Here is a 14797-nt window from a genome sequence, read left to right as displayed (position 1 = left end):
CAATTTTTTGCTCATCTCTTCCTAAGCGCCTCATCCAGGCCGTTTCCTGATCCTGCCGCATACCACTGAGGAGATTACCGACGTTCACTGACAGTCCATCATCTCACCGCAGGAAATTCAGCCTCTCGGCTAAGCGGAGAGCTCGTATCTTCATCTTGCGAGTCAAACTGATTGTTCTTCCCAAGCGCCCGGCAGCTCGGAGCGCTGCGAGGGCGAAGGCGCAGGCAGCGATCTGGATGATGAACATCGCCCAAGTGTTTCCATTTGTCACCTTGCTTACGGCCCGTGGGACAAGACGAAGCCGGCAGGCTGAGACGGACGTCGCCGTTACCGTCAATGAAGGAGCTAAGCCGGCAAGGTGCTCTCGGGCAGTTCTAAAGCTCCCAATTTTGCAGTGACACCCCCTGGTTTCAGACAATTGTTTTTCCTCATTCTGAAGGCAGCGCGAGTCCCCAGGCGGCTGCGCTCCCAGGTGGTTTTCTGCGGAGGGGCAGAGCTGAGCGCAGTGACTGCAGGGTTTGGGTTGTCTCGGTGTATCCATCGGGAATTCAAGCCCTGAGGATACCCAGCGATGTCACCTCAAGGGCCAGGGCAAGTTCTACTGCGGGCAGAGGCTCCCGAGGGGTCTCACTTGGTGAGAAATGGTGCAGAGATCTCCCAGGAGAGGGGACGAGGTTCGGTCACAGCAGGAGCCGGAGCCAGAGCCAGGGCTGGAGGGAGGTGATGGTGCTCGGGGCTCCAAACAGCCACTGCAGCTCCTGCATTTCCTATACAGCTTAAAGAGCCCATGTAAGCGATGACCTCTGCTCTCTGGAAGAGGCAAGAGCAGCATTTTGATCATCTCCTAACACGGGATCTTCCTTTTCTTTCGCCAGGCTTCCTGCTCTCCCAACAAAACACGCGATACCACTTCTGCTGCTCCCGACCGCAGCGCTGGGAACGGACCGGGCGGCCACGCGACGGCCGGAGCAGAACGGTGACGGAAACGCCACAGCCGGGGTGAACTCCTGGCACCTCGCGCTGGAGACGGGTCCCACAGGCACCCCGGCAAAGGGGGGTGAAGGAACAGGGGACCCCAGGGTGGCCTGGAAACGCTAAACCACAATTCCAAAGTGTCTGAAAGGAGAAAAGCCTTTGCACATCAATTTGAGTTGTTTCCGAGCGTGCAACAGGGCCGGCTCCCCTGCCGGAGAGATGTGCGCTCAGAGGACGCTCGCAGTACGAGATCAGACAGAAATAGCTGAACTATTTCTACATGTGAGCAAATGTTTTCATGGTGGAAACGATACAGCATTGGCTCATGTTCCTGTCGAATTCCTAGTGCTTTGGGATGAGAAGCAAGCACGGGAGCTGATCCTAGCTACCATTTCCTTTTTAATTAACAGAGGCCCTTCTGCAGGATGTTCCAACTGAGACTGCAGCTCACCTGCGGGGCTCTGGCTCGTGGGGTTGGCAACGCCACGCTGCTCGGGCTCATTCTGCCAGGAAGGCACCGCGGCCACAGCCCGGGCTGTGCCACTGGCCCATCTCCATCTCCATCCTCATCCCCATCTCCATTCCCAGCCCCATCTCCATCTCCATCCCCATCTCCAGCCCCATCCCCATCCCCATCTCCAGCCCCATCTCCAGCCCCATCCCCATCCCCATCTCCAGCCCCATCTCCAGCCCCATCCCCATCTCCATTCCCATCCCCATCTCCATCCCCAGTCCCATCCCCATCTCCAGCCCCAGCCCCATCTCCATCCCCAGTCCCATCCCCATCTCCAGCCCCAGCCCCATCTCACAGACACCTGAACAGGGGACACGATGACACCAGCACACCGGCTGGTGCCGGCCAGCAGTGACACCCAGCAACACGCGCCTTTAACGCATCATTAGTTAAGATTGCAGTTTTCCCATAAAGGATTCTATGGATGAACAACAAATCTTCCATCGCTCAGAAGAATAAACTTCTCCAGGTTTGTGTTCAGCGTTTTGTCCGGTGCGGTTCTGGGTCTGTTAACACAAGCACTTGTGGTCCCGTGCGAGGTGAGATCCACGTGAGGGAACACGCACCAACAGCCGCTCTTGAAGCTGTAACTTTGGATGGCTTGTTCCCTCCGGATTCTCCCTGAGCAACAGATATTTGCCTTGATGGGATAGTTCCTTGTGTAAATCCCAATAAATAACCCAGTGCTGAAAGCAGCTGCATTCGGAGTGTCTGCACTTATTTTTATCGTGACTGGAACAGGGCCAGCCTGCACTCGGCATTTCAATGAAGTCAGGAATACCTACAAAGAACACAATATAAAAGCATCTTGGATTCCGACTGATGATTTTTTAATCGCGGGCTCCCCTGGCTGCGCGATGAAGCACATCCCTGCTTTCATTTCCAGGAAGCAGAGGGAGGGTTGTGTAACCTCCCTCATCACTCATTTCCACAGCGTTCTTTCCGAAAGCGCCGCTCTCATGCCAGGGACTGTGCACAGCACGGCGCAAGGTGGACGTGGCGCTGGGAACGCGATTAACAGAACACAAACCCCTGGAGCTGCAGCTTCTTCAATGGTTGCATTGCCGTAAAAAAATCTGACCAGAAATAAGGTGCTTCTCCCAAACTTCTTATTCCCAAGGGACAAAACACCAGTCCCGGGGAGATGCGGGGAGAGCTGCTCCGCTCTCCTCTCCCACGTGTTCTCCAGCACAGGCTGTTGGGGGTTGCTGGGTTCCTGGGCTCTGTTTGGGGTTTGTTGGGTTTCTGGGTTCCATTTGGGGGTTGCTGGGTTCCTGGGCTCCGTTTGGGGGTTGTTGGGTTGATGGGCTCCATCTGGGTTTTGCTGGGTTCCTGGGCTCCGTTTGGGGGTTCCTGGGCTCCATTTGGGGGTTGCTGGGTTGATGGGCTCCATTTGGGTTTTGCTGGGTTCTCGGGCTCTGTTTGAGGTTTGCTGGGTTCCTGGGCTCCATCTGGGGTTTGCTGGGCTCCTGGGCTCCATTTGGGGTTTGCTGGGCTCCCGGGCTCCGTCTGCAGGTCGGAGCCTCCCTGCCCAGGCTCCTCGCGGCTCAGGGCTCTGCAGCTCCCATGGAACGGCCCTTCTGGAAGCTGCTTTTATTCCCAGGGTGGTTCTGAGCTGTCTCCCCATGGTCTCCCCAGCGGCTGCCGGTGAGGAGCGGGCCCTGCTCCCAGCAGCACAGGGCCTCCCGGCGCCAGGTCCTCCTTTCCTGCAGGGCAGGAGTTCGACGTCTTCCACCCTGTTTTGGAAGCCCCAGGAGAGCAGGAAGGAAGCCGGGAACTGGCGAGTATGTGCTTACTTTTCCTTGCTTGGCACCAGCACCAGTTTTCTGGCGGTGCGATGGGCGACGGCTGTTCACACAGCAGCAGCGGCAGCCCCCGCGACGGGGCACAGCTCAGACGCGCGCCCTCTCGTGAACACGCTCAGTGATGCTGTGGGGACAAAGGACAGCGAGGCGCCGGGACACCCGGGGAGCTGCGGGGCCGGGAGGTGACCCAGGCGGGCAGGTCCCGCCATCCTGCCGCCTCCACCCCCCACGGGTTCTGCTCACCCCAATCTGGGGATTCCCTGATCTGACCCAGAGCACTGAGCCGTTAGCGCTTCTCCCATCTCCCACTGAGCCGCCATCCTGCCCACAACCAGCACCCACACACCCGAGTGCACAGACGGGCCCGCCCTTGCTCCTGGGAAAAGCTCCTCCCGGAGGCCGAGGCACTGAGAACAGATCTTCTGCGGTTTAGTGACAAAACGAGCACATTTTATCTGAATATCGCTGATGTATTTTTCTGTCAAGCAAACAGCCAATCTCACACATTTTTAAAGCTTTTCACAGTGGGAGAGAAGGAATCCTTTTGCTGTGATTTTTGCCAGAAAACGCTGGCGAGGGCTCTTCATTGATTCCCAGTTACTCGTGCGCTTGGGACAGCGTGCGATTGCTCGGCACCAGCAGTACTGATTATTGATTATTGATCCAGCGGTTGGGGTTCCCTTGAGCTGTCCCTTTTCTGAGCAGGGAATTCCCCCCAGCCAAGTCTTGCTCATTTTAGCCTTCCCATTTGCCAGTGGATTTCGGAGTGAAACGCGGAGCCAGGCAGCAGCTCATCAGCTTCGCTCGTTCCTGTCCCAGTGCTCTGCCTCTGAACGCTAATGAGAGGTTCACAAAGACCTCAAGCTAAAGAGCTCTGAATCACACACCACTGCAATCACCAGCTTCTTAATCACTACAGACACACTCAGCTCTTATCAGTCAGTAAATATTCACAATTGATGAGCGGCCCCGGATGAGAGCGGCAGCGGCAGCGCCCCTGGCCGTGCACACAGCGGCCGTGCCCCGGCACAGCAGCCACCTGCTCCCCGCATGGAAGCTGGGGAGCTCAGCTACCTTCCTGCCACGTGAAAGAACAAAACTTGTGACATTCATCAGGCACAGCCTTGCCAAAAATCCAGGATTCTAGGCCTCCCGGGAAAGATTCGTCACCTTCTCCTTTCCGCATGCTGTTTACAGCAAAAGCGTATTACAAATAAACCCAGTCAAACCCACATTAGCCCAGCGGCGGTTCACGTTCCGAACCTGCCAGTCAAACCCTTTTTTCTAGGGATGCTTTGGAACTTCCCTGGAAAGGAGAGACTGGTGCGCCCCGGAGCTGCTCTCCCTGCGGAGCCTCCGGGCTCAACACGCAGTCGCCCTTTCCCCAGCGCTGGCTCTGCTGGCCCAGTGAGCACTGACACACGGGGCGAGGAGCGGGGCAGGGAGAAGCAGCAAAGCTTCCAGGAACCACGAGGACCCAGCAGTCATTCAAACAATGCCAAAAACCAACTGGCCGACCAACCCGGAGGCCGACGCGGAGCTCCTTCCCACCCGGCTGATCGTAGGTAAGAGGAAAGAGAGCACTCACCTCCCTGCTTACTTCTGTCAAGATAGATTGAAACCCTTCGGGCCAGACCTGTGAGAAGACAGGGATTAAGGGCTTGAAGCTAAGCGTAAGTTGGGCAGGCAGAGCAAAAATAAACCTTAAAAAACGATTAGAAAAAGCAACTCAGATTAAAGGCAAGAACACAAAAGAGAAGCAGGAGCCCCAGGAGCAGCACACGGCTCCATCCAGAGCGCAGGTTCAACTGCGGCGTTCCCGGGAAGCCATCGGCGGTGGCACTTGTCACGTGTGGCAGGACTGTTCTGGCTGACAGCAGCACAGATTTGACATTTCTTCTCGAACAAGGAGACCATCCTCTGCATGATCTGCTCCCCGTTCTGAAGTGACAGACAGGAATCCAAATGACGGATGGCAGCTGTACAAACCCAGCCAAGCGCACACCGCGAGGCCTCTGCCCGGCAGGGCTGGGCTCCGCGCAGCGAGTGCCGTGGTCCGGGGGCTCCTCTGCCCCACACCGACAGCACCCATAGCGCAAACTGTCCAGGGGTGCTTGTTTGAACATGGGAAATCAGCCTCCAACAGACTCGTTTCCAGCTGCTGCGAACCCCTGGGCAGAAAGAGAGGGCAGCAGCACACGGGGTAGCGAGAGGCTCCTTGGGCGACCCTGGAAAATCCTGTCCAAGGAGCTGCAGGTGTTCAGGAGAGCGCTGGCTGAGCCTTGCGGTCCTTTGGGAGCGATGCGCTGGTTCTCCTGGATGGGAGAGGGGGAGCAGCGCAGACCCTGGGGGAGCACCCCGGGCTGAGCAGGCGGCGCTCAGGGACCGTGAACCAGCTGCTTACGCTTCTGCATCTTCCCCAGTTCCAGAGCTGTGCTGCTTCCCAGGGCAGAGCCACTCTGACCAGGGGTTGCGGCTTGTTTGGCACAAAGAAACAACACAAAACGTGGCAGATCCGTTCAGAAGCACGAGCGTGGCCACTGGGTACCAGAGTCACCCAGAGATCCGCGTGGCCCGGTCACACAAACCCAGCGCTCCAACCCGGCTGCGGTGCGGACACGGGCGATGGTCCCTGTAGACCCTGCCAGCTCACACCGCACGCCCCACAGCCCCCGGGCTATTAACCGCTGGTGTTTTGCCTTTTCCCATCCCGCTCCATCTCTCATGCTGGGGACTCCCAGTTCCTGCCTTACACTACAGCCCCTGGAACCGATGGTTCTTTAAACACTCCGACTTCGACTGAAAGACACATCATGAGTGCAGAGCTAAACAAGATCCAAATCAACAGATCTTACACTGGAAAAAAGAGGGGGCCCACCTGGTATTCTGCCAGTGTTTGAATTAAGACTCAGTTACCCTGAGCCTCAAGTCAGCACGATGAACGGGTCAAAGCTGCTCCTGCACGGGCGCATCCCCGCACGGGTGTTCACTCACCCGGCTCTGGCAGCTCGTTTCTCCCCTTGGGCTGCACAACACACGCGAGTCCGTCCTGGAGCGTGAGTGGAGCTCTGTCCTCGCTCTGCTCTGCTCCCTCCCAGGCAGCCCCCGAGCGGCTTCCTGTTGCCCTCCTGTTCCTCCGACAGCCCGGGGACGCTCTTCAAGCTTCCACAGGACGTAGTCAGGTACTGCATATTCCTCTCTCCTTTGCTAAGCAGGAAAACTGTCTGAAAAGTCAGTATTCTGGTCCAGAAGACTACTAAATTCAGAGTTTAGTGTGACATGGGGGAAACGGGTGGGAGAGGAGAGGAGGAAATCAACAGCAGGATCCAACAAACTGCAGCAAAACTCCTGAGCTCTGCAGCTTCACGATGCATCTTCAGCTTAATGAGCCAGTGCTGGACCACAGCCCCAGTCCTGGCAGCAAGACAGAACCGTCCACGAGCGCCTCATCTCCAGGGGGACCTGATCCACATAGCTCTTTTGAAGTGACTACATTTGTTTCTCTCTCCACAAAGGAATCTGTCCTTCTCTTTTTCTGAAGCTAATTCTATTGCTCCAAAGGTGGAAGGCAAAGAAAACAGGACTCAGATTTCCTAAGGGCATAAGGGAAAGTGCAAAAACCCATAGTATCAAAGAGAACAGACTGAAAAGTTTCAGCACAGTGTTCTGGCAAGTGTAACCATTCAGCTGTTTCAGCTCCTGCCTCAGCTCTCCACCTGTTCCGCAATGCCAAACTCTGACGCCAGCGATCTCCTCTGCATTCAGGGCCTGCACAGAGTCCGGTACCACCAGCAGACGCGGTGCCTGGGGAGGGTGCCCGTGGAACGTGCCGCAGGACGACGGAAGGAGCCCGGGCGCTGTCAGCGTCCTCCCCAGCCATGCTGGCGATGCAGCCAGAGCTGGTGGCCACTGTCCCTCACCAGCACCAGGGAAGCCAGATCCCGAATCTGGGGACGGTGAACATCAACCAGCACCCTCCAGGAAAGCTGGTGTTGGCGAGGAAGAAATGCAGACCAACCGAATGACGCTGTGAAGGGCACCTTGAGATGATGATTGGGCACCTTCCTCCTCAGGAGCCCCAGCCGTGTTCCCGCTGTTCTCCTCCTGCTTTTGCTGACATCTCTGCAAAGGGCTGGTCCTGACCACGGCGATTTTCACAGTACGCTGCAAACTTCCAGCAGCTTCTCATCAGCTTTGTGCTCATGCCGCAGCGAGGCACCGAGCCTGAAGTCACCTCAAACACGGGTCCTTTTCCTAAAACACCAGAGATGAACCAGGAGGCGTTGAGGGAAACATAACAGATGTGAGCTCAACAAGGCAGCACTGGTGAAATCCAATGAATAGCTAAAAGAGCTGTGTCAGGCTCCTGTGATGAACCGCCCGGCTCCAAAATGAGAACTGTCAGATCTTAAGGTCACGGTGAATGATGACGGTGGTCTCGTCTGACCCGCGCTGCAAGCGCCGGGAGCCTCGCCCAGCAACTCCCGCAGCAACGCCACCAGTGCTGATTGAACCGCCGCACCGCACAACATCCTGCAGCCTTGATTAAAAATACTCAAGTGACAGAGAACCTCCATTACACCACAAGGACATTAGCGGGCCTTGGAAGGATGCAATGTTCACCTCCTCTAATGTCCTTAAGCAGGCTCCAGGGTCACTCGGACCGCTCTCCGGTTCCGCGCTGTGTGGCTGGATGCCAGCGCTCCTTCTCACAGCTCGCTCTATCCAGCGTTTCCAATATCCCAGGCAGGTCCGTCTCTAACTGTGCTCTCCTTCTGCATGTGTCAGATTTAGATCGCATATTCTCTTGCTGCCTCCTGACCCACAATAAAGAGCGAAGAATAGCTGCCCAAATTCAAGCTGAGTCCACAGGAGGCCCCAGGAGCACCATGCAAAGCTGTGCAGAGCCCGAGCAGCCCCTCCGAAGGAAAGAGGCGACGCGGAGCCCTATCCGGCAAAGGGAAGAAGGGGTCAGTGGGGCCGGGCAGCGCCCGGTGCCACCTGTGTTCTGCAGCTCTCTCCCGGAACAAGGGCAAGAGGAGCGTTGGGCTGGGGAGCCCGCAATGACAAGGACTCCATGCCCTCCATCCCCAGCCAGAGCCGGCTCTGGGTGCTCTGCAGTGTGTGAGGCTGCTCTTGGGCTTTTGCTGGTTTGTTTGGTGAGAACTGGAAAAGGAATTCCTCACCAAGGCCACTCCAGAAGGCAGAGACTGTGGAACAAGGGTTTTACTGATGGCCGAGGTTGAGAAACCCATTTTAGTCTCCCCATCTCTAGAAAAGACTCCACCATCAGGAGCTGTTTCCACCCGCGCCCACCCCCGCAGCGCAGCGCGCAGGGACCCACCTCGCGTAGTCGGCAGCATGTCCGACAGCCCCTGCCAGGCCGTCACCATCTCCGGGTTCTTCTCCAGGTCGGCAAAGTTCTTCCACACTCTGATGGCACCGTCGTCTTGGGGAGCACAGAAAGAGAGAACACAAGGCAACGTCACTGCTGCTGGACTCGTGCACAACCCAGGAGAAGAGAAGCAGGACTGTACTCGTACAAACTCCAAAACTGAGTGTGTCACCTGAACTTAAGCCTTTTTATTAGAGCTGTTTTTCCTCTCTAATCTCACATCCATAAAAACTAAAGCATTGTTCTACTGGGAACTGTTTGGGAGAGCTTTTCTCCTTCCCTTGAATAACACCTGACATTAGACGTCGCTCCATTTCTTCTACCCATTCATTTTCCCTGGGATTCGTCTCTGTCCTCCTTGCTGTTGGTGCCAAGAGCCACAAAAGTACCCTACTAAATACAAAACACAACCCCGCAGAAGCAGCTGAATCAAAGCCCAGCCTATCAGCAGCAAGTCTTTCAAGAACATCCTGTATTTTTTCAATTTGTTCCCCATCTGTGGAACTTTTGTGCTAAGAATCAATACACTGAAAGGAAAATGTCCTGAAGGCCCTCTCAGCTCCTCTCCCACCTCTCTTAATTATACCCAACCTGTACATTTCAGCACCAAGTTTGAAAAGCTGTTGAAAACACTTAGACTGACAGGTTTAGAATGGTTCCTTGGGAGAGAAGCAGATCTTGCTCACAGCTTTACAAACCGATGAATGGGAAAGGGCTCTTCATGCTACATGATGCAACAGGGCATTCTAGAGAACGGCTGCCCGGGGCGAGACGCGGGCTGGAGAGAAACTCACAGCTGCGAGGAGTTCGGGGCTCAGGTGAGCCCTGCCTGCCCCAGGCTGCCAGGAGAAGTAACAGGGTCTGCTCTCTTCTCCTTTGTCTGCAGCACAATTGCCTTTTCAGCTCTGGACAGGCATTGTACAGGAGGAGGTTACCATGAACTTGCAACGACAGATAAAAATTCAGAACGATGTAACAGAGCTGTGATTGGAAATAGTTTTATGAGTGTTTGATTTGTCAGTCATTTGAAAACCTCTGCAGCACCCACTTAAGCAGTTAAGGTATTTCGGTACTGCCAGAAACAAGTCTCAGCTTTGATGTGGCGATGTCCCCGGGCTGGGCGCAGGGGAGGGAGAGCGCGGGCGGCGCCGGAGCCCAGCACCGCTGCACGGGCTGCGATCCCGTCAGAGCCCTCGCTGGGGAACGTCCGCTCCGTACCTGTGGCGGTGAGCAGCAGGGAGCAGTCCTGCCCGTTCAGGTACTCCATCGCCGTGATCCTGGTGTACCGAGGGTTCCCGTTGTGGAAATAGTCCAGCTTTTCCCCTTTCTCCCAGTCCCAAAAACTGCGGGAGGAAAAAATACCGCGTCAGTTCTTGGTTCTCTGCGCAAGCTGTGAGAGAGACCTACACATCACGGTGAAAGGAAAAACTATGTACACCGGATACCAATTCAATTTGTTTCTCTCCTTTGGTACTCAGCACCATTTTATTAATCATGTACGTCAACCTTCTGCAGAAGAAATAGGATAAAAGCCCAATCGTAAGTCGCGGTTAGAAATGTGAGGATGCGCTTGCCGCCCTTGGATCCAGCACCTCCCGCAGGAAAGGCCTCGGTGCAGTGCTCAGAGCTGCGGCCCTGGGCTCAGGGGCTCTGCCCCGACCCCTGACACAGGGCAGGACAGAGGGCGGTGGAGGGAGCGGGGAAAGGAGCAACGCATGGCAACGCTGCTCCGCGATGGTGCTTGTGCTCCGCGGGGTCACTCTGAACCTCCCCGCACGCTGCGCGCTGGGGACCCGCGCAGACCCTCACCAGATGCTGTCTTTGTCGGCCACGGCGATGCAGGGCGTGAACGGGTGGAACTTCACCACGGAGGGGACGCCCGGGTTCCTGTTGAGGAAGATCTGATCATCCAGCCGGGAAATACCTGCGGGTGGTGGACAGGTGAGCGTCCAGCCCGAGCGCGGGCCGGGGAGCGGCCGGGGCACGAGGGCCGCTCACCCTTCTGGATGATCTTCTGCGCCTGCTTCCTGACGCGGGCGTTGCGCAGGAACCGCCACTCCCTCTCCTTGCGGATCTGGCTCTCCAGGTCGTGCTCTTCTGGGATCTGTCGGGTAGCAACAGATGCACAACACGAAACAACAGTAACCATCAGTCCAGAACTACCCTCGCGACACACACACTCACACACACACATCAGGCCGAGCCATAAATTCTTTAGTAAATGGAGGAGCTCATGGGACCTTATGTTATGAAATACTTGAGCATCTTTCTGACCTAAATCTTCCCCATCGTCTGTAATCTCTGCCTCTTTCCTTTTGCTGTCCTATATTTTAAGTCACAGGCGTTTCTCTGAAGTGATGGACACGGGGTTTCTGAAGAGCTGTGCACGTTCTGCTCCCCGCGCTGTTCCTCACGGGCTGGGTTGGGTGAGGAACCCCCTCCTGCTCCCCTCACCGCACCTCCTGGCCCCCAGCGACACGAGTCCGACTCCTGTGCGATACAGATTACTCTGCTTAACACTTTTCAGCTGAAAAGCTTCACGTAGTAATCCCAAGATTAAAGAGAGAACGCAGCTTTGGTACAGACACAAAGCTCAGAACACATTAAAACCTTTCTTTTGTTGCTAATAGATGACTGCAGGCCAAAAAAGGCATTACTTTATTTTCAGGTCCCTGAGATGCTCGAGTTACCAACACCGCATTTCCCAGTAACTGCAGCCGTTCCAGTTTCCTGTCCCAGAACTGGCTGCCAGAAAACGATGCTCCCGTGGCACCGTGGTTTGGTTACCAACCTCACCCGAAACCGGAGGGAGGCCCTGGAGCAGACACAGCCGCTCCAGTCTGGTTTATTATAGTTATTCCCAGCCCACAGGCACAGGTTCCGCATCGGACCCCGGCTGGAAACCCGGGGGGTCGGGGTCGCTCAGCTCCTGCCCGACCGGAGTCGCCAGCGTGCAGGGGCAGAGGAACGAACTCACAGCTCTCACCCCAGACCACTCCAGGAGCCACACGTGCTGTGACTTTTATTTAACACTTGAATTACCCGAGACTCGTAACGCTGCTCTAGAAACGCCCCTGGGATCAATGGGGGGGCTGCGCTCCAGGACACTCATCTGGTTGCTCCGGTGAGGAAACCATGGCTGTTCCAAAATGAAAGATAAGAGACAAAGTCCTTTCGCTCCCTCCCCATTCCCCACAAACACTTTTTCCCTGGGGAAGAAAGGACTTAATTCACATACTGTCTCCAAAATGCACCGTACCTGGGAAGACAACGATTACTGAGCTGAATTTCTGTTGCTTTCAAATAAATAAAAATAAGAAAGCCAAGCCTCCACCTTTCCTCCGGGCAAAAAAAAGCAGCACTACTATTTCAATTTCTCAAGAACACAACATCTATTAGAAAGGCAATGACAAATGACCAGTAACGTAAAGCAATAAACAAACCTAAGATAAAATATATCAAAGGAGATTTGAGAGCGGAGAGATGACACCTACACCTTAAGGAAAACCCAGCTTCTCTGGGAATAAATTACAGACCTAAAAGGCCAGGGGAAGAGCAGGGACTGGACGGGCACCCGGTGCGAGGGGCTGCAGCACGGAATGCTCTGAGCAGAGGGAGACCAGGGGCTGGCTCCAGAAACCAAGAGCGAGAGATGGGCAGTGCTGGCTCCAGAAACCAAGAGTGGGAGATGGGCAGTGCTGGCTCCAGAAACCAAGAGTGGGAGATGGGCAGCGCCAGCTCCAGAAACCAAGAGCGAGAGATGGGCAGCGCCAGCTCCAGAAACCAAGAGTGGGAGATGGGCAGTGCTGGCTCCAGAAACCAAGAGTGGGAGATGGGCAGTGCTGGCTCCAGCAACCAAGAGTGAGGGATGGGCAGTGCCAGCTCCAGAAACCAAGAGTGAGGGATGGGCAGCGCCAGCTCCAGAAACCAAGAGTGGGAGATGGGCAGTGCTGGCTCCAGAAACCGAGAGTGAGGGATGGGCAGTGCTGGCTCCAGAAACCAAGAGCGAGGGATGGGTAATGCTGGCTCCAGAAACCAAGACAACTATGGGCAGCACCAGCTCCAGCTTCCCGTGTGCTCTGGGGCGGTCTCTGCTTTCACAGTCACGCGTTCATCACCTTCATCCTCCTCCTTGCCCTCTGGAGATGTGAACAAAAGGGAGGCCCGGATGCTGGCCGGGGGACGGCCGTGCTGAAGGTTACATCCGTGTACCGCTTCCCGATGCAAATCCAGCTCCTTGCAGCAGAACACTAAGGGCATATGTTGAAGTCTTGGCTCTGGTACAGTTGACTCAACCAACCGCGCTCCCGGTGCCAAGGGCTCTGCAGACGGGGATGGCATCGCCTTGGAACCCAGGAGGGAAGTTCCTGCGAAGCTGCTTCCGCCAGGATCTGCGTGCGTCCGATCGCCTCCCGGGGCCAGCTGGGATCACAGCTGAAAACGCCCAAAATATCCTCGCTGAGCACCAGGTACTTTCTGAGGGGCTCCACTGCGGATCCAGGCGCTGGGCTCACCACTCCCCGCGTTATCACTGAGCTGATTGAAGCTGGTTGGGATTTGGTGAACAGGGAAGTTAAAAAGAGAAAGTAACGGGGCCTGAGCCTGTAGAGAAAGAAACCTGCACGATTCTGCAATACTGTGGGAGGGTCACGGAGCTTTGAGAGAAGAAAAACGGCAAGAATAACGCAGAACAACCCCTGTGGGTCCTTCCAAAGTGTTATCAGAGAGTAAACATCAATTCCCTTAATGAAATAAACTCTGTTGAGCTCAACTTACCCTTAAAAAGTGTTGCAAATAACCGTAACCTAGCAGAGATGCTCTATACTAGTTCAGTTAAGTATGACACAGGCTAAACAGGCCGGGTTTTGATGAGAAAGTGGAACGCTCCAGTCGCAGATCCCGATGTGCCCCGGTCACGGCCAGCGCAGCCATCGCGGAGCGCTCGCGGCCCCACCAGGACCGCCGGCTGCGCCGAGCGGCGCTGAACGGAAGGCAGGGGTTCACCGGGAAGGGTTTGCTGCTGGAACTCTCACCGTCCAGATGCTCGGCAGCCCCCGCGTGCCCCGCCAGCCCTGGCAGAGCCCACGCTGCTCCCTGGCAGTGGGGACGGGCTCCAGCACCCAGCGCAGCTCCCGCAGCAGCCGTTTGCCACCAGAGCTCGTAGGAAGAGGAAGGGACGTCTGAGAGCTGAGCTGGGGCAGGTATCTGTTCTTCCTGGCAGAGTGAGAATTCACAATGCGGTGGTTTTTTCCTCCGTTCATTTGATTAGATAATCAATAAATCAAATGTGGTATGATGGCTTGAAACTGAGTCAGTGATTTACGCTGGAAATTAATCCCTCAATCTTCCCAGTGAAAGCATTCTCAGAGCATGGTCTGTGAAGCAAAACTAAATTCATAAATTAAATATGACTAAGATGCACTCACAGTCACTTTATGTTTATTCATTACAGGAACAGTTGTCTTGTCTTTCCCTGTTCATGATGGTGGGCAGCATCTCCAAATGAAGTATTGGAATTAAACATCAGTGTCATCTTTTTCCACCCGTTCTCAGCAGACTTCACTCTGCCTGCTCCGCGAGGCTGCAGTTTCCAGTAGGGAGCAGGCAGGGCTGTCTGCTCCGTGCTGCTGCAGAACAGCGATTCCAGGAACGGATCCTGCAGCAGCTCAGCCAGCACGTGGGTCCTGGACAGCCGGTCCTGCCCGGTTACACAACAGCGACCGAGCAACGCCAGAGCCCGTCCCGGCACACACACCTCCGCCAGAGCCCATCCCGGCACACGCACCTCTGCCAGAGCCCATCCCGGCACACGCACCTCTGCCAGAGCCCATCCCGGCACACGCACCTCTGCCAGAGCCCATCCCGGCACACGCACCTCTGCCAGAGCCCATCCTGGCACACGCACCTCTGCCAGAGCCCATCCCGGCACACAAACCTCTGCCAGAGCCCATCCTGGCACACGCACCTCTGCCAGAGCCCGTCCTGGCACACAAACCTCTGCCAGAGCCCATCCTGGCACATGCACCTCTGCCAGAGCCCATCCCGGCACACAAACCTCTGCCAGAGCCCATCCTGGCACACGCACCTCTGCCAGAGCCCATCCTGGCA

General features: G+C 55.9%; 1 protein-coding gene across 6 annotated transcripts in view; it reads right to left on the bottom strand.

Moving 5' to 3' along the window:
* The window catches only part of RPTOR (regulatory associated protein of MTOR complex 1), a 92760-nt gene that overhangs the window by 10020 nt on the left and 67943 nt on the right, over positions 1-14797 (bottom strand). For 2 of the 6 annotated variants that reach the window (XM_065852099.2, XM_065852101.2), the window contains 5 exons: positions 10688-10793; positions 10499-10613; positions 9908-10032; positions 8639-8743; positions 4883-4930 (listed from right to left, as the gene is read on the bottom strand). In XM_065852099.2, the coding sequence (XP_065708171.1) occupies positions 4883-4930; positions 8639-8743; positions 9908-10032; positions 10499-10613; positions 10688-10793 (499 nt within the window). Of the gene's footprint in view, positions 1-3591; positions 4131-4882; positions 4931-6288; positions 8242-8638; positions 8744-9907; positions 10033-10498; positions 10614-10687; positions 10794-14797 lie in introns of those variants that run through there. The other 4 variants (XM_065852100.2, XM_065852102.2, XM_071816650.1 and 1 more) reach the window with 3 other exon arrangements.

The sequence above is a fragment of the Patagioenas fasciata genome, chromosome 18 (assembly GCF_037038585.1).
Source record: "Patagioenas fasciata isolate bPatFas1 chromosome 18, bPatFas1.hap1, whole genome shotgun sequence".
Classification (NCBI taxonomy): Eukaryota; Metazoa; Chordata; class Aves; order Columbiformes; family Columbidae; genus Patagioenas; species Patagioenas fasciata.
This window is presented reverse-complemented; position numbering and strand designations above follow the sequence as displayed.